The 25,345-nt window shown below is 42.6% G+C and overlaps 1 protein-coding gene across 1 annotated transcript in view; it reads left to right on the top strand.

The window, feature by feature from the left end:
• Nucleotides 1-25,345, top strand: part of slc25a22.L (solute carrier family 25 (mitochondrial carrier: glutamate), member 22 L homeolog) — a 41,365-nt gene that overhangs the window by 7,748 nt on the left and 8,272 nt on the right. Inside the window, exons 2-5 of the mRNA XM_041589972.1 lie at nt 10,033-10,134; nt 11,660-11,785; nt 14,275-14,330; nt 14,665-14,755. Coding sequence (XP_041445906.1) covers nt 10,115-10,134; nt 11,660-11,785; nt 14,275-14,330; nt 14,665-14,755 — 293 coding nt within the window. The 5' untranslated portion in view covers nt 10,033-10,114. The remainder of the gene's footprint in view (nt 1-10,032; nt 10,135-11,659; nt 11,786-14,274; nt 14,331-14,664; nt 14,756-25,345) is intronic.

Here is a 25,345-nt window from a genome sequence, read left to right on the forward strand (position 1 = left end):
AATTGTTATTGGATACCATGGGTTATTAGACCAATAGCAAAACAGTGCATAATTTACAAGTACAAAAGTAATGCTTGGCTTTGTGCTCTTTTATTACAGTAAGACAGCATGTTTTCCTCTAGGCCTCCAGGGGCCCCTTGGTGGGGAATAGATAGAGGTATGGCCAGAATGCTTGGGACTTAGAGTTTTCCGGATAAGGGATTTTTCCATAATTTGGATTTCCATATTTTAACTCTGATAAAAAATGATTTAAACATTAAATAAACCCATTGGGATTGTTTTGCCTCCAGTAAGGATTTATTATATCACAGTACAAGGTACTGTTTTATTATTAGGATTAATTTATTTATTAATAATTTTTGAAAATGTAAGTAATTTGATTAAAATTGAGAGATGGCGTTCCTGTAATTTTAGATGGGTTTCCAGATAAGGGATACTATAAAGGTACACATTATATTGTATACGACTTGTACTATATTCTTATTATGCAGCCTGGTGTGAGTTAAATTCTGCTAGGGCATCCTGGGAGCTGTAGTTAACAGCAGGTTTGATATCTCTGATTTATATATACCGGTATATATTTTTTTTATGGGGACCTAGGAATTCAGCAGACGCAGTAGCCCCCAATCCCTAAATCTGTAGATATATCACATGCATGGAAATGAAACATCACACAGGCAGACAGACTTTTTACACATACACACACACACATACACACACATATATATTTGTTTTATATCAGAGAGTGACATACAGTAGTATTAATTCAATCCACAATCCAATACCCTCCACAACAGAACTGGTTATTAGCACCCCCTGAGTTTGGACCATGTTCTTGTGCATTAAAAATAGACGTGGAGATAATTGAGATCCCAGGGTGCTTTGTTCATCTCTGGACGCCAGATCTCGTGGAACACATAAATAAAGAACGGATGAACAAAGAATGGCTGGCAGAATGAAATGTTGTAGCCGCTTGGAGGAAAGATGAAAGGTACAGATGTAATAGAAATATTCTCACAAGCTAAAGGACTGAATATCCCAGGATGAAAGATTGTTTTAGAGGAACAAAATGGCAAGTGAATTCAATTTTACTTTGAATTATGAGGCTGCCAACATAAGTCAAACCAGCAATGTGCTATACTGAATAATGTCAAATAGAATTCACGTTATTATTTTGATGTTTTTGTGCAAATGGAGAAAAAACAATAACTGTCCAATCTTATACACTGTAATTGTTATGAATTCATTATACCCAGACCCCTTGTATCAACTAGCACCATATCTCTGGACAGACTGTGCACTGGGGAAATCCCATTCATTATCCCCTACATTTGCATTAATGAGTGGGAGCAGCCATATTGCTTTTCTCTGCTGTGACATTCTTAGTAGAAATCAATGTGTAGTAGCTAAAATTGACTGGTTTAATGGACAATATGACACCCTAGTAACCTAGCACCCTAACCCTAGCAGCTATTCTTGTTCTGTACATACAATCAACTATTCATCCATATTTCAAACTCTTATTTGAGAGAAATTAAAAAGTCTTAGGGAGCAGCTGGAGATCTGACTGCTGTTTGTAAAAGGGCCTCTTACTGGATATTTATGACTGCCAGATGTTGCTGCCATATGGATTGCTATCTGCAGAGCTCTATGTAAAAATGCTGCTCAAGCTAATGTCTATCCAAAAAAGATGCTGAACTAAGAGCTTTAGTTAACTTCATTCCTTTTTTTTACAGTAATCCTTTTCATGTAAGCCCTTTGATCCTTGTGCATGTATGAATGACTTTGTATGTATTCATGCTGAGCTATAAAACATAGATGGCACTCTTCCATCCACAGGCAAAGTAGAGTAGCACAGAGAGAATGTGTTTGTTGATGAGCCACATTTGTCTCTAGTGGAACATTAGTGTCATATTGTCATACTATGCTGCCTTATCAGGGATCAGATCTACCAATCACAGGGCGAAGATATCAACGCTCCGGCATCAGTCAGAAGGCATGTGTATTTATATCCTCCCCAAGGGACCAGGGCCATGTTCTTGCAATAAGTAATTACCCACACATTCTCCTTCCCGACAGCCTGAATATTTTATGCTAATATAGGCTGAGCTACAGTGCATCTGGGTGCACCTCCTTCTCCTCATAAACACATCTGTAGGACCATATGTACTATACCTGCACTTTACACAAGCAGGGTAATCCGCTGTCTTTATATGTGCTAATACTTCATTGGGAGAATTGTGAATCCCTTGGGTACCAGATGTAGTGTGAGAAGGTTTCCATAGAAACTATCTCTTAGCATCAAGTCCGAGTCTAGACAGGGGGAGATCGGGCCCCACCCAATAATATTTGTGTTATCAAGTTAAACTGTAAGTGATGGGGGGGATAATGGATTTGTTCTTCATAATGTCCAGTATCCGTTTACCATGTATGTAAAAGGATATATTGATGGCTGAGAGAACAGGATAATAATAGAGAGTTTTGATTTTTTCATTACAATAATGGCATTGTGCTTATTCTCTGTGTCCATATATTCATAAACTGGTGTCAGGTTTCTTAAATTTTTTTACCATTTCTATCACTGTTTTTTTTTTTTTAAAAGCATGATTAAATGAATATTAAATGTGACCTTCACATATATTCTTACGCAGAGAAAGACATGGCACTACAGCTCCCAGCATGCTCCCAAGCAACGGAGGGTGTTTGACACACTGGGCATTATGATTTCGGAACAGATGGAGTGCTGTGATTTATATAACCTTGCACTGTAGCTTTAATGTCACCTAAATTGGGTGTAGGTCGACACTCACTCTGAGACTGAAATTTAGAGCAACTGTATACAAGCCAAGTAATGCATTATAAAGCTGGTGTATCTAATTTAATTGAAAAAGTGGTAACATACCCTTAAACAGATTCATCTATATATTTATCATGAACAGGTAAATCTAATTTGTAGCCCTCAGATGTAGTTGTACTCCCCACAAAGAATGCTGTGAACAGAAAATTCTGTAACTACTGCAGTGTAATGCCTTCCCCTTTTCCTCATAGGCCTTGGAAACATTTTAATTAAGTACAGTATAAATATTTTATTCATTGGGATCCAACAGAAATTTGAGTGGTGCTGCGGATTTGCCAAAATACAGGTATATCCTGTTTATACAGTGTCTCACGCATTGTGGCAGTTCCAAGCTCTCTCTCTCTTTTGTTTCCCAATCCCTTACTCTGAATACTTTCATATTATTTATATTTAGTAGCTCAGGGGCCCATTGTGGAAACATTTCAACCCTTTGTTCAATCTCAGTCTAATTGGGGATGTTTGTAGTCTGTATTAGGGTTAGTTCACACAGGGCATTTTGGGGAGATTTGGTCGCCTGGCGACTATTTGCCTAGTTTTTGTGGCGACCAATCTCCCCAAATGCCTTCCCTGTTCCTGCGCCGGCTAAAATGAAAAAAAAAACTGCAGGCGCTAATCACACGTGGCGTTTCTTTTTCCGAAGTCGCCCGAAGTTTCCTCATGAGGCAACTTCAGGCGACTTTGGAAAACAAACCGCCGCGTGTGATTAGTGTTGGCGTTTTTTCATTTAAAGCTGGCGCAGGAACAGGGATGGCGTTTGGGGAGATTGGTCGCCGCAAAAACAAGGCGATTAGTCGCCAGGCGACCAAATCGCCCCAAAACGCCCTGTGTGAACTAACCCTTAGCCATAAAGTGAGTTGTCTCCGCATTTTTAAGACCATCACAAATTGTACTCTAATAATTATTCCAGAACGAATAGAATTATAGATACTATCTGGGGCAACAAAATGGTTAAAAACCAATTTATTTTCCCCAAATAGGTATGATACGTGCATGACTGCAGTGCATGCCATTGCATAAATATTTCCTCTTAAAGGGGTGGTTCACCTTTGAGGTAACTTTTAGTATGTTATAGAACGTCCAATCCCTAGCAACTTTGTAATTGGTCTTAATTATCTGTTTTTTTTATAGTTAGAGTTATTTGCCTTGCTCTTTTTCCTCTTTCCAGCTTTTAAATGGGGGTCACTGACCCCAGCTAAAAACAAATGCTCTGTTAGGCTACACATTTATTGTTATTACTACCTTTTATCACTCATCTTTCTATTCAGGCCCACTCCTGTTCATATTCCAGCCTCTTATTCAAATCGTTGCATATTTTCTAGGGTAATGTGGATCCTAGCAACCAAATTGCTGAATTTGCAAACTGGAGAGCTGCTGAATAGAAAAATAAATAATTAGAAATGGAAACCTATTGCAAATTGTCTACATCATACTAAAAGTTCATTTAAAGTTGTACAACTCCTTTAAAATTAATTTCAATTACAATATTGACTACTAATCAGTCAATATTGTAATTGGTAGGCAAGGAACTTGTGGCCTCTTTAGACTTCACTGCTGAACCCAACTGGGAGTCAAAACCCATAGGTTAGCAGCAGATCAACTACAAGAGGTAGAGACAAATTAATGAATACATTTTTTTATCAACATCAAGTATAAGAAGGCCACAAGTCACAACAGATTCAATATGGAAGTATGCTGGTCCTGATTGTGACGCACTAAATATGTCAGGAACAAAGTTCCATGTCGGAGAGTTCCGGCAGTTGTTGCAAGTCTGAGCCCAATTCAGTATATGGACCCCAAACAACTAAATGTTTAATTTGGCAGCAAAAAACACTAAAATGATTGTGAAGGTTCATGTATACAAAGCTCTTAGTGTTATGGGAGTAAACGTAACCACTAAATGTGCATTCACACAGAGGCAGTCAGTCATGCAACACGTGGAACTGACCCCTGAAGCTTTCAGTCATGAAATATGCTCAATTGGGATTGCATAATGGGCAAATATCCTGACATAATCTAATAAAAACTAGTCTGCAAACTGATAATTAGTAGGCACCGATGGGGTTAATTACACAGGAAAGCTTCCACATAGAGCTTTTTAATCAAAGCAACCTGTTGAACGCAGGTCCCGCCCCATAAACCCCTTTAGCAGCCAATCAGGATCTAAACCTTCTATCCTCCCTTTTCCCTCCCTCCTTAACAATGAAAGAGCCAAAGAGATTTCAGCCTAGCACTTCCCACCTCCTGGCATGAGTTTGGATGTGAGAGCTACAGAAAGCAAACTGACACCACTGATTTCTCTGTATATTCAGTGGATTAAAGAAATTTATTACAATTAAATGCGTGATAATCAGCAGTATCAGGGAATTATATGAGAGGTGCAAACTTGTTCTTGGGGTGTAGCAGGATTATGTATATTTACATATATATTATTTTCTTTCAATCTGTCTGTCAAACCACTGCCTGCTTACTATGGTCAGTCACCCAAGAGAACTGCAGAATGTAAATAACTAATCAAAAACAGGCAACAACAATAAATATCAGTATAAATACCAGACTGCATTATGTGGGAGTTGAGAATGAGACCCCTATATAAATTGTTTAATATACCAGGAACTTTTGCTTTGTGTGGCTTTTGCACTGGGTGCTTAATCTGCTTGTTTCTCATTTTGTGTCCTTGATCTTTTGGTGTGCAGCACTTTATCAAGGTGTCTCTTCTTTGTGTACTCTTTGTCTGCCCTTCAGTTATAGCTCTCTTTGCCTAGTCTTTCTACCACTTCTGCAATTCCCCTGTCCCTGTCCTTGTCTGTTCTTTCCACATCTTGTTTGGCTCTTGGTGTTACCTTCATGTGCTTGGTGTCTCCCTCAAGTGCTTGCTTCTTTCTGTCCACGTCTGTCATTGTTCACAAGTTGTTCACAACAACTGGAGAAGAGTCAGCCACCTTGCCAACTCTATATTGGTATTTACAGAACAATCTGTGAGCTCAGGAATCCTTAACCTATGGGCAGGGTGGGTCTACAAATATATCCTAATAGTGATGAAACTGAAGTACATAATTGTTATGTCTTGGGTATATGTCTTGGGTAGCCAAGGATGAGGAGAGTATAACAGTGCTTTATTAGCAGGCTCATGCAGGCATTTCTCAACAGTAACTTTCACTTTCAGTTTTAAGCTGACAGGAAGTATGCACAGTATAAGTCTGAACACAGTCACATCTACAGGCCATTTATGTAAACACCACATGCTCCCCCTATAGTAGGAAAGCACTTGGACAACTATAATAACAGCAACAATTTAACAGTATGCATTTTAAAACAATATTATACATTCTTCACATCACAAAGTCCTTAGTCCATGCAGGTAGTTTTCTGATTCTCTCAGTACGCCTTATAGGTTCACTTTCTTCAGGCCTATTTCAGTTGACATCAGGAGTAGGAAAATGTCCTTCATCAAATGGAGCTTCTCCAAAGTCATATCTAACAGGAGCAAGACGACTTGCATTCCATATGCGTCCATCAGACAGTTCATATGTGTATGGTCCTCGCTGGCGTCTCACTTCATGTGGTGTAGTAAATTTAGATTGTCCTTGTTTCAGTATTCCTGGTTTCTTAATTCTGACTAAAGATCCAGGCTGAAAGTGCACCGCATTTTCTGTCAGTATAAGCCTTACATTTGGCTTGTTGACATTAATAAAGCACTGTTATACTCTCCTCATCCTCGGCTACCCAAGACATAACAATAATACGTTTGAAACCAGTTTTTGGGTTGAAGACCTGATGCCCACATTTAATCCAGCTCAGCTGGAAAGAAAGTTTAGGAAACCCAGTGTTATCTGGATATGTATTTAATGTGTCCCTGGCAATGTCATGATTAACTAATAACCACTTGCATAACTAGTCTAAATGACTCTCTTATCTATATTCTCAGGAATTTTATACTCTAATGTAAATTGTTATTTCTTTTTCTTAGATATACTGCACTTTAATAGAAAAACCCAGCTAGAATGTGTGTCGATATGTGGAAAAGTTGTAAGATATGTTGAAGGGGAACAGCCGCCTTTCTCTCTTGCTGGCAGTGGTATTTTTACCAGTTTTCTGGCCAAGTGGGCCCTTTAGCACCCAGGCAAAATGCCTCTCTACTTGGGTATTTGGACAACCCTTGCATAAGAAATAGACATTTGTATATTAAAATACCTCCCCCATTGCAGGCTCTGAAAGTGGGTGGAAATTGATCTGACCAGGGGCATGTCAGGTTTATCTAGATATATCCTGGGAGTAACAAGGGTCATTGTGTAATATGTGCTTCATTTGATGTTTCAAATCTTGGGAGGTATGTATTTCTATATTTATATATGTACTGTACTTACAGAGAGAGATAGAGAGGCACAAACACATTTTAGGGACCGCACAGAAGGGTTGAACTTGTGAAATTGAAATACCTCCCCCATTGCAGACCATGAAAGTGTGTGGAAATTAGGTAGATCAGGGGCATGTCAGGGTTAAACTAGGCATGGGCAGGCAGAACAGGTGTTGTGGTCTAATATGTGTCTCATTTAATAATTCAAATGTTGGGAGGTATGGATTTCAGAGAGAAAGGCACAAAATTATTTTTGGGCTCTCACAGAAGGGTTGAACTTAATGGACAATTGTCTTTTTTGCAACCAAAATGTAACTCTGTAAGAAAGATGTGACTCATGAGAGGGTCTGTGCACACAGGGATCTCTAATTAACAGATGGTGGTATTTTCAAATGACTAACACTAATTAGACCATATTGGTGTTTTACTGCTTTTAGGCTTTTCATTAGAGAATCACATACGAATCAGGAACATGGTGCAGAAGCGAGTTGCTGTCACTGTGTTTCACACATCTAAGAAATTCCTTCCTTATATTACACAAGGGGTATGACTAGCAACAGGGGAAGTGTGGGTGGAGATGGGTGGGACATGGGCTGAGCTTTGGCACTAAAATGGAGCACAGGAAATGTTGCTGTCATATTGGGCAAAATTATTATTTGGACAAGGAAAAGTTGCGACATTATTATATCATTTGTATGAAATATTCAAAGCCCATTCCTTTTAGCAGCCTTCTGGGTTTTTGTGACATATAATTGCACTAAAAGGATCATAATATGCACCGCCTGCCATAGATGATATGCTTAAAGTTAATTTATTTCAATTGTGTCATCGGCACCCCTTTTCATAGTTACATAGTTAAATCGGGTTGAAGAAAGACAAAATCCATCAAATTCAACCCCTCCAAATGAAAACCAGCATCCACACACACACCCCTCCATACTTTCACATAAATGATATATACCCATATCTATACTATCTTTAGAGTTTAGTATCACAATAGCCTTTGATATTATGTCTGTCCAAGAAATCATCCAAGCCATTCTTAAAGTCATTAACAGAATCAGCATCACAACATCACCCGGCAGTGCATTCCACAACCTCACTGTCCTGACTGTGAAGAACCCCCTACGTTGCTTCAAATGAAAGTTCTTTTCTTCTAGTCTAAAGGGGTGGCCTCTGATCCACTTTATGGGTAAAAAGGTCCCTTGCTATTTGTCTATAATGTCCTCTAATGTACTTGTAAAGTGTGTAATCATGCCCCCCCTTTTTTTCCAGAGAAAACAACCCCAACCTTGACATTCTACCCTCATAATTTAAGTCTTCCATCCCTCTAACCAATTTAGTTGCACTTAGTCTCTGCACTTTCTCCAGCTCATTTATATCCTTCTTAAAGGAACAGTAACACCAAAAAATTAAATTGTTTTTATAGTAATGAAAATATCATGTACTGTTGCCCTGCACTGGTGAAACTGATCTGTTTGCTTCAGAAACACTACTATAGTTCATATAAACAAGCTGCTTTGGAGCAATGGCGGAAATTGAAAAACGGCTAGGCACAGGTTAACTAATGGATAAAAGATAACACCATTAGACAGACAGTGCTTATCTGCTATCTGCTGTGTAACTTAAGCCTTTTCTCCTTTGAATGGCTGCCCCCATTGCTACACTGCAGCTTATTTATATAAATAATAGTAGTGTTTCTTAAGCAAACACAACAGTTGTATCAGTGCAGGGCAACACTGCAGTATATTTTCATTACTTTAAAACACTTTTATTTTTTGACGTTACTGTTCCTTTAAGGACTGGAGTCCAAAACTGCACTGCATACTCCAGGTGAGGCCTTACCAGGGACTAGGGTTGCCACCTTTTCTGGAAAGAAATACCGGCCTTCCTATATACCTATCTTTTTTCCCTATTAATAACATTGGGATCAACCATCATTTTTACCGGCCAGGCCGGCAAAATACCGGCCAGGCGGCAACCCTACCAGGGACCTATAAAGAGGCATAATTATGTTTTCATCCCTTGAGTTTATGCCCTTTTTTATGCAAGACAGAACTTTATTTGCTTTAGGGTCTGGCCATACGGGCAGATTCGGGGAGATTAGTCGCCAGGCGACAAATCTCCTCTTCTTCGCGGCGACTAATCTCCCGGATCTGCCTTCCTCCGGCTAAAATGAAAATCACCTGGGGGCAGGCACTCTGAGTGCTTCGTTTTCCGAAGCGCCCGTAATTGCCTCACAAGGAAACTTCGGGCGACTACGGAAAACGTATCGCTCCAAGTACCTGCCCCCAGGCGATTTTCATTTTAGTCAGCAGAAAGCAGATCGGGGAGATAAGTCGCCGTGAAGAAGAGGAGATTTGCCACCTGGCGACTAATCTCCCCAAATCTGCCCATGTGGCCAGACCCTTAGTGACGACAGAATGACACTGCCCAGAATTAGACAACTTGTTATCTACTAAAACCCCTAGATCCTTCTCAGTTAAGGAAACTCCCAACACACTGTTATTTAGAGGTTATAGTAGTAGAGGTTATAGAGTAAGATCCTTTTTTGCAAAAAGCTTTTTCAATATATATGAAAAAGCCCAGTTTTTTGCTTTGAAGTAAGACAGTTTGCAACTATGTTTCTGTAGCTTTTATGCTTATTTTAATGGCTCTGTAAATTTTCGGATTCAAGTGTGTTAAACTGCTGCCGTTGAAAATTCTATATATGGCTTTTTTTTCACAGCAGCTCCTGAGCAAAGTCTTAAGGTAACACAGATAGCGGGATAAGAGGCATGTGTTCTATTGCGCATGAATTTTCCTTCTTTTCCTTCCATAGGAGCTGCCAAGCCAGACAGAACGCACACTGATTGCACGGGAGGTTGGAGCTGTGGTTTTTATCTGGGTTAGGTCCTAATTAAATGGCTGATAAACAAATCAGGTGAGTAACAGGGAATGTATGTAGGGGGTTTGTATATTAACATCTAAGAGTTAATGTGCAATGAGTTGACAGTCCTGTTTGTACCGTTTTGTAAGCTTGCAGTAAGATGGGCAGCACCCAATTTCACCTTGAGGCAGCTGTATTCTGCATTTGTTTGAATAGGCTCCAAGGGTCATTTGCGTGGGTTACCTGTATTTAATCAAAGGTTCTGCCTTTACCTTTAAGCTGTGACGGATATGTCTAAAATTAAGAACCAGTTCATAAGTGAATCTTGCGATATTGCATGTATAAAAAGTTCAGCTTTTAGTTCTTGTACCTGAAATAAACCCAAGATCAAGCTTTAGCCTTAGTTTGTATTAAAGCACGGGCTACCTGTATCTGGGAATGACAGTCATATTAAATGATAGAAGCCAAAAGGGCAATATTTAATTAGGAGCCTCAGTTAGATTTTTCTGGGGCATATAGGGCGTTATTTACTAAACTCAATCTTTTCTGGTCAAGGTTTTATGGGCCAAAGTCGAATTTTTAGAGGAAACAAAAACTTGAAAAAAAAAATCAGAATCCAAAAATCCGCCATCTCAAACCTGTCGAGGTCATGTATAAGTCATGTATCAAAGATATTGTGATCAGCACTAGGTTTTGAGCTTTTTCCCGACCTGACTTTTTCAAATTATTTTATTGATAAATAAGATAAAATTATGGATGAGAGTTTGGTCGAGCTTGGTTTAATAAAAAGATGAGTTTTAGTAAATAACCTCTAAATCTTTGCACAAGAAAAGGGATCTGCCTTAATTATATCTTATTTAGGATCAAGTACAAAATACTGTTTTATCATTTACAGAGAAAAAGAAGTTTTAGAATTATTTGGTTACAATGGAGTCTATTCAGAACTTTATGGATAATGGGTTTCTGGATTATGGATCCTATACCTGGCATAAAGCTGGGAGCACCAAGCTCAGAGGGACACTAACTAAGAAATGCTGGTATTGCATAAAATCAGTTTATTATATTACTCCTAAATGTATATTTTATAACATGAAATATTTGTGCAACCCAGTTTGCCAGTATGTATAGTGGCAGAAAGAAAAGAAGAGACATTTTTGCATAGTAGGTTGAACTGATTGCATGTGTCAGACTTGAGCATGTTATCACATCACCTTGCCTATTGCCCTTTTTATAGCAGCGTTGACCTCAGGTTAATAGGAAACGTGAAATCCTCCCCTTTAATTGTTGCAATGACAGTAACCAGATTGGCCCCGGTTATTGTAATATATTAGTCAGTGTGAGAAAGCTATAGCTCTTTACACCGCACACGCTTTATTAGAAGATAAGAAGCATAAGTGTGTGGGCTGGGACACATTTTGTGGTATCGTTTGCTGAAGAGTGAAAAGAAAAATGATTCTTGCACCACCCACCTCTATATTGGTGCATCTTCACACATAAAGGACTGCTATCTCTTGATTTGCCTACTTCTGTGTTTCTTTGAAGAGCGTTCACTGGATTCTTTCTCATATTGTTTCTACAGTTTGCCCGCCAAGCTTATAAATGGAGGTATAGCTGGACTGATTGGCGTAACCTGCGTTTTTCCTATCGACTTGGCCAAGACTCGGTTACAAAATCAGCAAAATGGGCAGCGAATGTATACCAGCATGTAAGTAGGAGTGATCAAAAATATATGGTACTTGCAAGTTGGGCTATAAATTTAAAACACATCACTAGCCTACACCAACGACCACTTCGAGAGGCAATATGCCTGGTCAATTTGAGTGTTTTATTATAAACTTACTGCTTAGCTTGACACTCTCTGGTAGAACCTCAGCAGTTAAAATATTTGAAGCATCTGTGGGCTGCTTCCCATTCTACTTATAATAACTGGGCTGTCTATGGCACTATATAGAAGCTTGGCAGACATCAATCCCTCAGAATATCTAATATGACAGTGATCCCAACCTGTGGCTTGCGAGCAACATGGTGCTTGGCTACCCCTTGGATATTGCTCTCAATGATCTTAAAGCAGGCCTGGACTGGCAATCTATGGGCTCTGGCAAATGCCAGAGGGGCTGCCATAAGATGCCGTACAAAGTCACTATTTAGTGGGCTGGTCAGGAGCTGATTGGGCCTCAGTGTACTTGGAATGCCTGGGCCTATTTTGACTCCCAGTTCAGACCAGCCTTAAAGCAGGTTCTTGTTTTTGGATTCCAGGCTTGGAGGCAAGTTGTAATTGCATAAAAACTAAGTGTACTGCCAAGTAGAGCCACCTGTAGGCTGCCAGTCCATATTGGGGCTACCAAATAGCCAATCACAGCCCTTATTTGGCACCCCAGCAACTTTTTTTTCATGCTTTTGTTGCTACCCAACTCTTCTTACATATGAATGTGTTTCACAGTAAAATAAATAGGGGACGCCAGTAATATGGTGTGCCCAAGGCAGCAGGATTCCCATTAATTAAAATGATAAACTGCCAGATATTTCTATTGCCACCTGTCTGGAGAGGATTGTAGCAATCATAAAGCTTTGTTTGACAGTACCTTAAAATTCACAAGTGGTTAGTATACTGAATCTTTAAGTGACAAGATTCTGGATCTGGGAGGCCTGACAACTAAGGTGCCACTTTATTGTATCCCCCTTCTATGCCACAGACCTCAAACATAAATTGTTAGCTCTGCTGGGAAGAAGAGCATTGCACTAGAAAATATGAAATCTTAAATAGTATTATATATTATCTGACATATTTATGCAGAATCCCAGCTACATTGCTACTGTGCAGGGAAAGAAACTCTATAGGTATCTTGTATGTCTCTCAGACAGTGTCCTTGTGGTTAGAAAGGACAAGTCATCTGATGCTGAAACCAAATCCTTTACTGCTGAATCTGCAAAAAGAAGGAAAACACAAGATAGCAGAATTATAGTCTGGAGTCGGCACCCTTTGTTTTCCTAGGAGTTCCTGTAGCAGCAAGCTAGATAGGACTGCAATGATTTCAAGGTTGAGGGGACAAGATAAAGAGTCATTCGAAAATAATATTTATGGGGAAATGATGTCTGATTTATAATTACGATAACTGGCAACGTTTATTGTCTATATTTTAATTGAACATGTAATGTAAGAGCCAGAGCATTCCTGGTCTGCAATATCTGCAATTATATGGAACTGAAACTGCCATATTGTTTACATGACTGTCAGCAGTATTGTCAGTTTTGTAATCACCTGATGGTGCCTTTCTGAATTAGTTTATGGAATAAGCAACAGTCAAGGTGCATGTACCCCCTATACTGTACTGTATATATATGGAAGGTGAAACCTTCTACCAGGGGCAAACAACACTGGAGAGAGACTGATGGCAATTGTTCCAAGCTGGGGACCAATGGGGTTAGGGCCCACAGGGAGAGCCTCTAGTACTATGGAAGGCCAGTTGGAAATTGTTTGCAAGTGAACAAGTTACCAATCTAGATCTGTAATGAATGCTTACCCTGGTGGTCTACTGGCCGGCGGGGACACCCGGTGCGTGGTTCCTCCCTCTCTGGTGCTGGTCACTCCTATGGCATGCACGGCGTACACTGCCGGGGTTTTCTGTGCCGGGCGTGTGACGTCATTGCATTGTGCCACGAAATTCAAACGTATTTAAGGGGGCTTTGGGCTGGAAGTGATGCCCCGTTGTTAGGTTTGATTAGTTCCTCGGTGCTTTTTGACTGTGTATTTGACCCTGGTATTGACCTTGACTGCCTGACTACTCTGAACTCTGCCAATCCTGACCCTTGCCTGCCTGATTATTCTGCACATTGCTGATACCGACCATTGCCTGTCTGACCTTGCTTGAACTCTGCCTGTACCGACCACGGCCTGCCTGACCACGCTATCCCGTTTTGATCCTTTTGAAGTTGGTGTTACCTTCCATCCTAAATCCTTGATAACGATTGTGCCCCTTTGCTCGTCCAGAACTCTTGCTTGGCTCCTCTCTTATTAATTGGCAGCATCTAAGTAGCTGAGGGCTCCTCCTGAGTCCAAAGGCGGCTGCTACAGGTGGAAGCAGAGCCGTGACCAGGGAGCCTAGCACCCGTTCTCGATTTAGGGAACTGTTTGTGCAAATCATGCCCACAGCCATAGCACCAGTCAAACTTTGTCTGCTAATTTTGTTTCTGCAGGTCTGATTGCCTCATTAAAACCATCCGTTCTGAAGGATACTTTGGCATGTATAGAGGTAGGTGAAGGACTGACAACATTATCTCCATGTTTAAATAGAGGGCCAGATTCTGTATACAGTAGTTACCAATTTGTTTGTCAACATGTAATAAAATTCACTGTAACATTTGTACTAGGGCATTCTCTGCCTCAAGTCCTGCATTAACCTCTGGTCTGTTCATCACTACAGAGCATGGAGTGGCTCTACATTAATAACTCTTTATCTTGTATAACAAACGCATAGTGCAAGATGGCCTACAGTAACTAGAACCTACTGGGCCCCCAAATCTAGAACCTGATCTTTTCAATGTGGTACAAGAGGTTAATCTGTGTCTCTTGTAATCTCTCAACAGGTGCTGCTGTGAATTTAACTCTTGTTACACCAGAGAAGGCCATTAAATTAGCAGCCAATGACTTCTTCAGACAAGCTCTGTCCAAAGATGGGTGAGTGAGCTTTACAGTAAGGATGTATGCCTCCCTCCTTCATTTGCTGAAGTGCAGCTCTCTGTCATAGAGTTATAGTAGTTATAGTAGTTACAGTTGAGGAATAGCTGTAGCCTTGCAATTTAGTTTGCAATATTCACATACTGAAATGCAGTGAACTGATGACAAAGGTGGCAAAACATGAACAGCCAGTGCAGGGAAGGGTGCATTGTGCAAACAAACCGCCATATTTTGCTGTGCACTAACAAGCCAATCCAGTGCCTGTCAATGCACAGTGATGTTGGAGCAGAAAGAATATTGGTGTTTCCTCCGCTAGCGCAGATTTGCTAGCAGGGAAAAACCTGATGTCATATGGCACTAAAGGAAAAATAAACCCTTAGATTAAATTAGTGTGCTCTTCTGAAACTAATGATTTTAAGAGAATTTTTACAGATATACTGCACGTTGAGGTGTCACTAATTAGGTAGAAAGCAGATGCCAAGAGCCACCAAATCTGCAGACCATTAGCTTGTGCATTGACCCAAATAGATTGCTGATCAGGTCTTGGTTAGATATGGATCACATTAGGCAGAGAATTCCATTCTAGGACATCATGTACACTTGGATTCAGTCTACACTGTACTGCCCCCCCCCCAACATAATAAATCATTAAATTAATGGGCCAGTCAGATTTGGCTGACTGCTTGTGAAGCCCAGTCAGGCAAAGAGCTGCTCATTTGGTTACCTGGTCAAACACGCAGATCTTTCTGTGTCTGGGCCAGCTTAATATTAATATTTTCCCTTATGCTCTAAAACAGCTGAATTATCTTGTGATTTGCAAAACAGTTTGCTGTTTAGTAAATAAACCACAAAGTTATCTTTATTTGCTCCATTAAATATGGATCTTAAAGCATTAGGTTGGGCAGTATATTTCATCTAGGCCATGAATTATTTATGTATTACTAGCCCCCAAGTATTAGCCCCTTCACCTGAGTGGACAGTGGCTTAGTTACATACAGTGCTAATAGATAAATGGTGGAGGCACAGATATCTGCCTTCTTATAAAACTGGGATGAAAAGAGGAAAGCTGTCAGACATACAGAATAGCTGGTGCCTGTGCCAGTTAAAGTAAACTTGGGTACAAGAGCTGAACTGTTATCTGATTATTTATATATAATTATTTAGGCATCTAATAGGTTTAACCAAGTCAGGGAGAAATCTGGGCAGATAAAGAGCCTATGTAAACAGTTCCCACCCAGGCTCACTGAAGGCCTGAGTGCCCATGCTTAAATCAAGCAGATTTAATCCAGAACAGAGGTGACATCACTGAACAAAGTCCTCATTTGTTAACCCTGCCAAACATGTTTTTGTGTATGAGCCAACTCAACTACCTTTGGTTACTGAGTGCCGGGCTTCAAGTATTTCTGTTTCAGCTGCAGTGATGAAGGTCACTATAGAGTAAATAGGGTAGGCAAATCTGCCAGTGCAAATACATTGCACAAGAATACAGCTGAAGGTGGTGTTGTGCCAATTCCTACTGATCTTGGGCAAATTACATCATCTCCCTCCCCCTCAGCTGCCCAGTTTGTTTCATACATTGTAAAAATGAGGAAATTAATGTGTAACATATTCATAAACTTGAGTTTCTTGTGCAACATATCCTTTGACACCCTTTCACTTGCCTACACTTTGGTTGACACAATCTATTTGCTTGCAGGTCTGATGTGTTTTCTGCTTTGTACCTGATTCGTGGATGCTGTTGATTATTTAACTACTTGCTTGATGTGGATTGTAAAATGTACTGCTCCTGGCTGTCAAGTACCAGATTACTAGTGCAGTATATTTAATAGCCTTTTCTTTGATCCATGCTGTGATGTGTGTTTCTTGGCTACACTTGGCACAGCAAGATCAGAAATGCCAACAAGCAGCCGAGCAAGATGCCCACAATAACATTTTATCGCAGTGTTGTCCAAACTGCACCACTAGTTGTTACTTTAGTTCAGCTCTGGAGTTGTAGTATAAAGCTGGCCATAGACGCAAAGATCCAATCGTTTGACTCCTCGAACAATCGGACTTCCCCATCTCCCGACCTGCCATTAAACTTTAGTTTAAATAAAGTAGTAAAAGAGCAGATCAGCTGATGTTCTGCCCCTAACGGCAATCGTACGAAAGTCCGGCAAAGCTGGTGACAGTCTCCCACTGAAAATCGTCCCAATCGGCATTACATGCAGAGATATTATCGGCAGCCGACAGAAATCTTTTAACCTGGCCGATCTTTGCATCTATGGCCAGCTTAAGAGCCAATACAAAGCCATCAGTTTCAGTCTGGCTTCATTTAAATAATGGTGAAAGCAATGTCTCTCAAGCTGTAGGAGGCACATGGGCTTTTTCTTGCTGCGCTCCCCTGCATTCTGCTTTCTTCAGTTCAGCCGCAGGGGAGCGCAGAAGTAAACGCACTCAATTATTGTCAAGGGGGCTGTACTCACACAGACGCATGTAAGCGCCAAACGCAGGTGGGACGCTGCATGTCGCATTCCACCTGCGTTTAGTGCTTACATGCGTCTGTGTGAGTACAGCCCCCTTGACAATAATTGAGTGCGTTTACTCCTGCGCTCCCCTGCGGCTGAACGGAAGAAAGCAGAATGCAGGGGAGCGCAGCAAGAAACGCCCGTTTGTAAGATCCCTTATGCACATTTACTTTAATTAGCAGCCAAGGGCCGGATCTTTTCAGAGTTGGGATAGGGGGGATCTGATTCCTTTTTCAGGCTAAAGTTCCCCTTGCAGTTCTGTAATTGGCCAGGGTTATCTGGCATTCCCAGTCTTAAAAATGGAAGTCGTATGTGGTTCTGTCTCTTTGGACTCCACTTGCGGTGTGAAGGGATCAGGACAGGAGAATTTGAGGTAGGGTGCCTCTATAGGAGTAGATAGTGCAGGAGTAAAAGTCAGGCTGAGGATAGTACCCCATGTTGTCCCCCATCGGCTTAAAGGAGAAGGAAAGTAATTTACCACTTGGAGTGCCAAATGTTAGGCACCCCCAAGTGAATGTATTTACTTTACAGAAACCCGGGTCAGTGCTCCTATCAGCAGAAAACTGCACCGGCCCAGGGTTATACCAGTGAGCACCATGGAGCGATCCTCTTCCAGCTTCTTCTTTCTTCAAATTTCCCTGGGCATGCGCAGTTAAGTTCATCTTTTCACTCTAATGCACAAAGAAAGAAGAAGCCGGAAGAGGAGTGCTCCGTAGTGCTCACTGAAATAACCCCTCGGGGTTATTTCAGTGAGCACTATGGAGCACTCCTCTTCCGGCTTCTTCTTTCTTTGCGCATGCGCATTAGAGTGAAAAGATGAACTAAACTGTGCATGTGTGTGCATGCCCAGGGAAATTTGAAGAAAGAAGAAGCTGGAAGAGGGTTTTCAGGTAAATAAATACATTCACTTGGGGGTGTCTAACATTTGGCACCATCAAGTGGTAAACGACTTTCCTTCTCCTATAAGGCCTCAAAAGTTGTGTTGGAATAGAAAGATCTGCTTAGAACCCTCCAAGCTGGGGACTACTTCACCTGTATGTGGGTTCTAATGCTGGTTGTAACCAATGCACTTCCTGGGCCCAATATCATCACGAGAAGCAATTATAGAAATATTCAGTGTAGGATTATATTTTGCTTGCATTTTTGTAAGATGCCAGAAATAGCAGTGAACACAGAATGCATTTTTTGTAAGAAAGATGTCACTATGGGCTGTGAGCCAAGGAGAGAAGAGGAGAACAGGAGGATGGGCAGAAGGATTAACCTTAGCCTGGCTTTTCCATGAGAAGTAGGGGAGCTATAGGAACATGGCAAGGACAAACTATTATGCAAAAAATGCTAATATTATAACACAACAAATGGGTTAAAAATATACAGTAGATACGCTAGTGGGGCACTTACCGCCGGCATCCTGAAAGCAGGGAGGCGATCCGGCGTCCGCTCCGACAGGTCCGGGCTTCCCTGCTCTGACAGAGCCCGAGGGCGCGACGCGGCCTAGCGGCGCTATAAGCCGCGGACTTGCGTACTCCAGGCCCCCAGGCGCAAGTGCCTGGCGGCGCGGTCCCCGCCGGAACCCGACTCCAGAGCCCGGACGGCTGACAAAGTGCCCAGCAGCAGGGGGTGAGTGGATTAAAGCCCCTGGGGCCCCCTACTGCCACATAATATCCACACTGCAAGTGCCCAGCAGCACCTGCAACCAAGGCCCCACCTAGTATCCGGCTAACCCATTGTGGCTCCCTCTATCCAGCAAGGTTAAGTGGCACCTGCTATTGCCTACCTGTCTCCTTTTGACCCAAAGGACTCTAGTGAGCACGAACCCAGGGTCAGGCACTGCCACTGTGTAACGGGACATACCTACCTCTGGGCCCGGTGGGTCTACTCACTGCTCCTGGACTGTCACTTTGGACCTGAGCCCAGGGACTTATAGGAGCGCAGTGTATGGTGCTCACAGACCCCTCTGCGTGCACTAGTGGATTATGGAACACGGTCTGGTGTTCAAGTGGTAGACCTGTACCCTCCATCATGCCAGATTGACCTGCTACCCTGATTGGTCGACCCATGCACCACCAGTAATCCTCAAGTACGCCTTCTTCTTCCACTAACCAAGTCTTCATAAGCGGATTAATACGGTTGTAGATCGTTTTGTCCAGTGGAATACAAAGATGGGAAAAAACTCCCAAAAACAAAAATCGGACACAGCAACGAAGCTTGAACGCTTTGCAAGAACAACATCTCAAGGCCCATCGCAAGACTCTGATAATACTTCATCTCCATCATCACCGGCCTCCCCTCCTATGGACCAGGAGGCGAGAGAACCATCCTCGTCAGAGCTGCTTGCAGCGATAATGGAGAGTCGTACAGCGACTACAACACAGCTCGAGGAAATAAAAGTGGATCTCTCGCTCTTGCGGCATGACCTCCAAAATATCAGAGAACGCACTACTGCACTGGAGACAAGGGTCTCCACACTGGAGGACACTGTAACTCCTCTTCCAAATGACATCTCGGAGATTAAACAGCAACTGAAGTCGGCTCTTGACAAATCTGACGACCTAGAAAACCGACTACGCAGGAATAATGTGCGTATCATAGGTCTACCAGAGAAGTCAGAAGGTCAACACCCTGAATTGTTCATAGAGAACTGGCTCAAAGATTTGCTGGGAGTGGAGACATTCTCCAATATTTTCGTGGTTGAGAGAGCACACAGAGTACCGACTAGACCCCTACCGCCGGGGGCCCCTCCTCGACCATTTCTTCTCCGCATGCTAAATTACAGAGATCGCGATGCTGCGCTACGAGCGGCTAGAATCAAAGGGCCTCTCTCCTTTAATGGTACCACGGTGTCACTGTATCCAGACTATTCACCGACCATACAGAAACAGAGGGCTACCTTCACTGCAGTCAAGAAGAGGCTCAGAGATGCCAAGATTCCATACAGTATGATCTACCCCGCTAAACTACGCGTACAGGAAGGAGACAGAGTCCAAATTTTCAGCACACCCACCGAAGCCAAAGATTGGATCACCCGCAAACAACCCGGGAGATCACCACCCCGCAACTAAGCTGAAGAATAACACTTTCAAGACCGGACTCTCTGCATATAGTGTGCCCCATCGGTATGACCTGAGTCATACATACTGTCATAGTGGTGAGTAGCTGTTATTATGCACCCCTCCTGTAAGCTACAGTTTCCCTCGCACACTCATCCGTGGCCCAGCAAGCTGCCCCCCCCAACATCGATCCCTTGCTAACCACCCCTGCAAACGGCTGTGGGCCTCACCCCTGCTCTCACCTTCGGAGCACAGGCCTGACAAGGCCCAGCCCTTAGATATGCTCAAGTGAAACGCATAAACATTTACTGGACCCCTTATTGTCAGACTTTTGTACTTGGGGGTATTGAATCATTGCATCTTGACACATAGAGACTAATGCTGGTGCCAGAATGCTCACTCCTGGTTACGGGGCTACACATTGCTTACAAGGTTCCATGTTGAACTCACTCTCATCAGAGTTGTGCCGGTCCACACGACAGGTGCATGGGCGGCCGTGTCATACGGTGTCCCATTTAAATTTTTGAACGATTTATTATTGCATTTGTTGCTTACTACTGTTATATTACTATGTTTCTGGGTTAAGAAGGAGCGCTGCTTAGGCCGCCACAGCAACACTCCCCATGTCATGTAATTGTTATGGGTATAGGCCCACCCAGGTTTGGGGGGTGGGCAGGGAGGGAAGGGATTGTTTGTTTGTCTATTGTTTGATGTTTAACAGACATATGTATGCAAAGCACTCTACCACAACAAGAATTGACAGGAGCACAAAACAAGCACCAATACGATTCCAGTTTGTCAGTCATTATCCAGAATTATTATGGGGGACATAAAGTTAATGTCATGGAACGTTCGAGGTCTGAACTCGAAATTTAAGAGGGCCCTAGTATTTGATTATGTAGCCAGATACAAGCCAGACATACTACTACTGCAGGAGACGCATCTGGTAGGGCAAAAGTTGCTGGCACTTAAAAAACGGTGGGTTGGGTATGCCTATCACTCCCACTATTCCACTCACTCCAGAGGAGTCTCTGTACTAATCCGTAAAACCCTACAATTTGAGCTCCTAGACCTAACCACTGACCACTATGGGCGATTCATAGTTCTCCACTGCAGGATAAATAACCAAGAAATGGTACTTGTAAACTTATATATGCCACCCCCCTTCAGTAGGGAGATACTAGACCTAGTATTTACCAAGGTGTCACTATATCTCCCCAACCCGCTCTGTATCATTGGAGACTGGAATACGGTAATGGACCCTCAACATGATAGGCACCCCACTGCAACACACCAACCTGGCCCACTAAAACAATGGACTGAAGCTCTAGGGCTATTAGACATCTGGAGGCTTAAAAACCCCATGGGACGACAATTTTCCTGTCATACGGTGGGGAAGCATACCTTGTCACGGTTAGATATGGCCATTGCATCTCCAGATTTTACACAGTGGGTGAAAGACACCAGTTACCTCCCGAGAGCCTTGTCAGACCACGCCCCTCTGCATCTGCTGATCTGCACTACACCAAGGCAGGGACACTCTCTTTGGAGACTATCCCCCCTGTGGCTCAACAGCACAGAGGTGACGGAGGCATGTATATCTGACTACACTGCATATTGGGGTGTTAATGCAGGAACCAGTAGCTCTAATATGGTCTGGGAAGCGTCCAAAGCAGCCGCTAGGGGCACGCTCATCTCGGCAATTGCTGGGGTACGCAAATTGGCTAAACAGGCTGTTGCTGAGGCAGAGGAGAGGGTCTGGGAAGCAGAACGTGCATATGGTGATAGTGTGGAGGATGCTACCCATCAGGCACTAGTACTTGCCCAAAGAAACTTAGAGCTAGCACAAACGGCTATTACCAGGAAAAAATTACTGTATGCAGCCCAGAGTTCCTTTGACCAGGGAGATAAAAATGGGAAGACTTTAGCATACCTAGCTAAGGCGGTCCAACCATCCACACTGATTCCCAGGATCAAAACGAACGCAGGCACATATACCTCTGACCCAACAGATATGGCAGAAATGTTCGCATGCCACTTTGCCAACTTATACACCTCACGAGTCAAATACTCTGACACCGAACTAGAGCAGTTCCTACAGGGAATCCCCTTTCCTAACCTTTCCAGAGCAGAATCATCCTATCTAGACAGCCCAATTACACTAGGAGAGGTAGTAGACGCCATTGGCAGTCTCCCATCAGGGAAGACCCCAGGCCTTGATGGGCTCCCGGTAGCCTGGTACAGACTCCTTAGTGAAACACTTGCCCCGCAACTTCATACCACTCTTTTAGAGGCTCACAATACAGGCTCCCTCCCTCAGTCCTTCTACTCCGCACTGATAGTGCTTATACCAAAGGAGGGGAAGGACCCGGACCTCTGCGACTCCTACCGTCCCATTTCACTTATAAACACGGATGTCAAAATTCTGGCCAAAATTCTCTCCAAGCGCCTTAACAAAGTTATAACCTCGATTGTCCACCCAGACCAAACAGGCTTCATGCCCAATAAAAGTACGGCTATAAATTTACGCAGATTATATACTCATATGCAGGCCACCCATACGAACAGTGGTACCAGACTCATAGCGGCATTAGACGCCACTAAAGCATTCGACTCAGTTGAATGGCCTTACCTATGGAAAACCCTGGAGAAGTTTGGCGTAGGCCCTACCTTCATAGCTTGGCTTAAACTCCTCTACCTAAACCCAGTTGCACAGGTCAGAGTCAACAACACTCTCTCCAGAGTCTTCCCTCTTACCCGAGGCACCAGGCAGGGCTGCCCCCTCTCTCCCCTCCTTTTCGCCTTAGCGATAGAGCCTTATGCCATTATGGTCCGTCAAACCCCTGAAATTAGGGGACTCAAATGTGGGAAATTGGAGGAAAAAATTGCACTATATGCAGATGATCTTTTACTGCTCCTAGCTGATCCACATGACTCACTCACGCTGGCGCTCTGCCTAGCTGACAAGTTTGGCACATACAGCTGTCTGGTTATAAATAAAGGGAAGTCAATCTTATTTAATCTAGAAGCTGCGCAGAGGACAAATGCGATTCAGGGACTGCGGTGGGTATCCAGCTTTAAATACCTTGGGGTGACTATCTCGCCAAACACGCAAGACTATGTTACAGACAACATTGAACCAGTGATACATGGTTTCAAAACCACTGTCAACCAATGGGCCGGCTTCCCTCTAACGGTCTGGGGTAGGGTCAACCTATTCAAAATGGTATACCTACCCAAATTCCTGTACTTCTTGCAGAATGCCCCAATATGGATACCCCCGCAGGTCTTTAAACGCATTGACGCTGTTCTCTTCCCCTTTATTTGGGCAAACAAACCCCCTAGAGTCAACCGGCTAACGCTCCAGGCCCCATTGGAAAAGGGGGGATTAGCCCTTCCGCATCTGCAAATGTACTACTATGCTAGTCAATTAGCATTCATACATAACTGGTTTAACCCCGACCCCGAAAACACACTCACAGCTTTACAAGCCACGCTGGCGGGCTCCCTCGAAGCAATTAGAAATGCACCCTACAGGAATGCCAAAGACACCCCTGAACTGCCACCAACGCTAAGATGCCCACAAAGGGCCTGGATGCTTGCCACTAAAGTTCTTGCAAAAGCTGCAAGCCTTCCATCCCCCTATACCCCACTATGGAGAAACTCTAATCTACAGCACCTAGTTCATCTACCGGACTTTGCGTACTGGCCAAAATTAGGGATCAGACACCTATCGGATCTCTTAGTTAACAGCACCTTCCCGACCCTTACCCAACTAGCGACTAAACTGAACCACCCAAACATAGCTTGGCACCGATACTTCCAACTCAGACATGCATTTGCGGCCCAATTTGGTAGCCTGGTAATCTGTACAAACACCCAACCACATGAAGACAGACTTTGGGACCCGAATCCACAAAAGCTGGTCTCTGGGCTATATAAGCTACTAATATCCACCATCCATAATCCACTTAACAAAGAAAAAAACAAGTGGAATGGCCTTATCCCTGCTCTAGATGATGATATGTGGGAAGATGCAATAGGGGAACTATACAGCTTTCTAATCTCTACAAAAGATAGGATGGTGCAATTCCGTATCATACATTGTACATATAATACTCCAATCAGGCTCAAAGCCATGGGCAAAAGTCCCAATGGGAACTGTCCCAAATGCCAGCACCTGGACGCTGATTTCTTTCATTTGCTTTGGTCATGTCCCCTGGTGCAGAGATTCTGGGCCAAGGTAATAGCCTACTTGACTAATGAAATTCTGCTCCCTGGAGCACTAACACCAGAGGTGTGCCTACTGGGACTGGTGGACGAATTGGCACCTCTAAATAAAACGCGGTATTTACTAAAGACCCTTCTATTTTACGCCAAAAAGCAAATTGCCATGACATGGATGAGCCCACGACCCCCTACAATAAAGCAATGGGTAAAACTGATCAATACCAGGCTCCCGATGATAAAACTAACATACATAGCCAGACAGTGCCCAGAAAAATTTGGGAAAATCTGGGAACCCTGGTTGGAGCTCTGTCCTGAAGTAGACCCAGAGTCTCAATAAATGCGTGTATATGGGAGAACATATATGTAATATAACTGTTTCTTTTTCAGCGAATTGAGTCTTATATAAGCGTGCTCCAATCCTGTGAGATTTGGAAGTAACATGTAATACTCACTTTAACCTAACATGTGGCAGAATTTTTGCTCCGATTGTGTACCTTGATGCCTTAAACTGATATGTTGTGGTCCTGCATGACCAACTGCACTTTTTATCACCAATGCCTACATTGTCTGTTGTTAAGTGTGTTGTTTGTTTCAAAACGGAAAATAAAAACCTTTTAAAAAAAAAAAAAATATACAGTAGAACCCCCATTTTACGTTTTAAGGGGATCAGAAAAAAATGGTGTAAAAGCCAGGAAAATGTAAAATCAGGGCAATGTATTATGCATAAAATAGATAGGCAGGACCACAAAACAACAATGTAAAATGAAGGAAAACTTAAAATCAGGGGAGGTACAATTGAGGTTCCA

Source organism: Xenopus laevis, chromosome 4L (genome assembly GCF_017654675.1).
Source record: "Xenopus laevis strain J_2021 chromosome 4L, Xenopus_laevis_v10.1, whole genome shotgun sequence".
Classification (NCBI taxonomy): Eukaryota; Metazoa; Chordata; class Amphibia; order Anura; family Pipidae; genus Xenopus; species Xenopus laevis.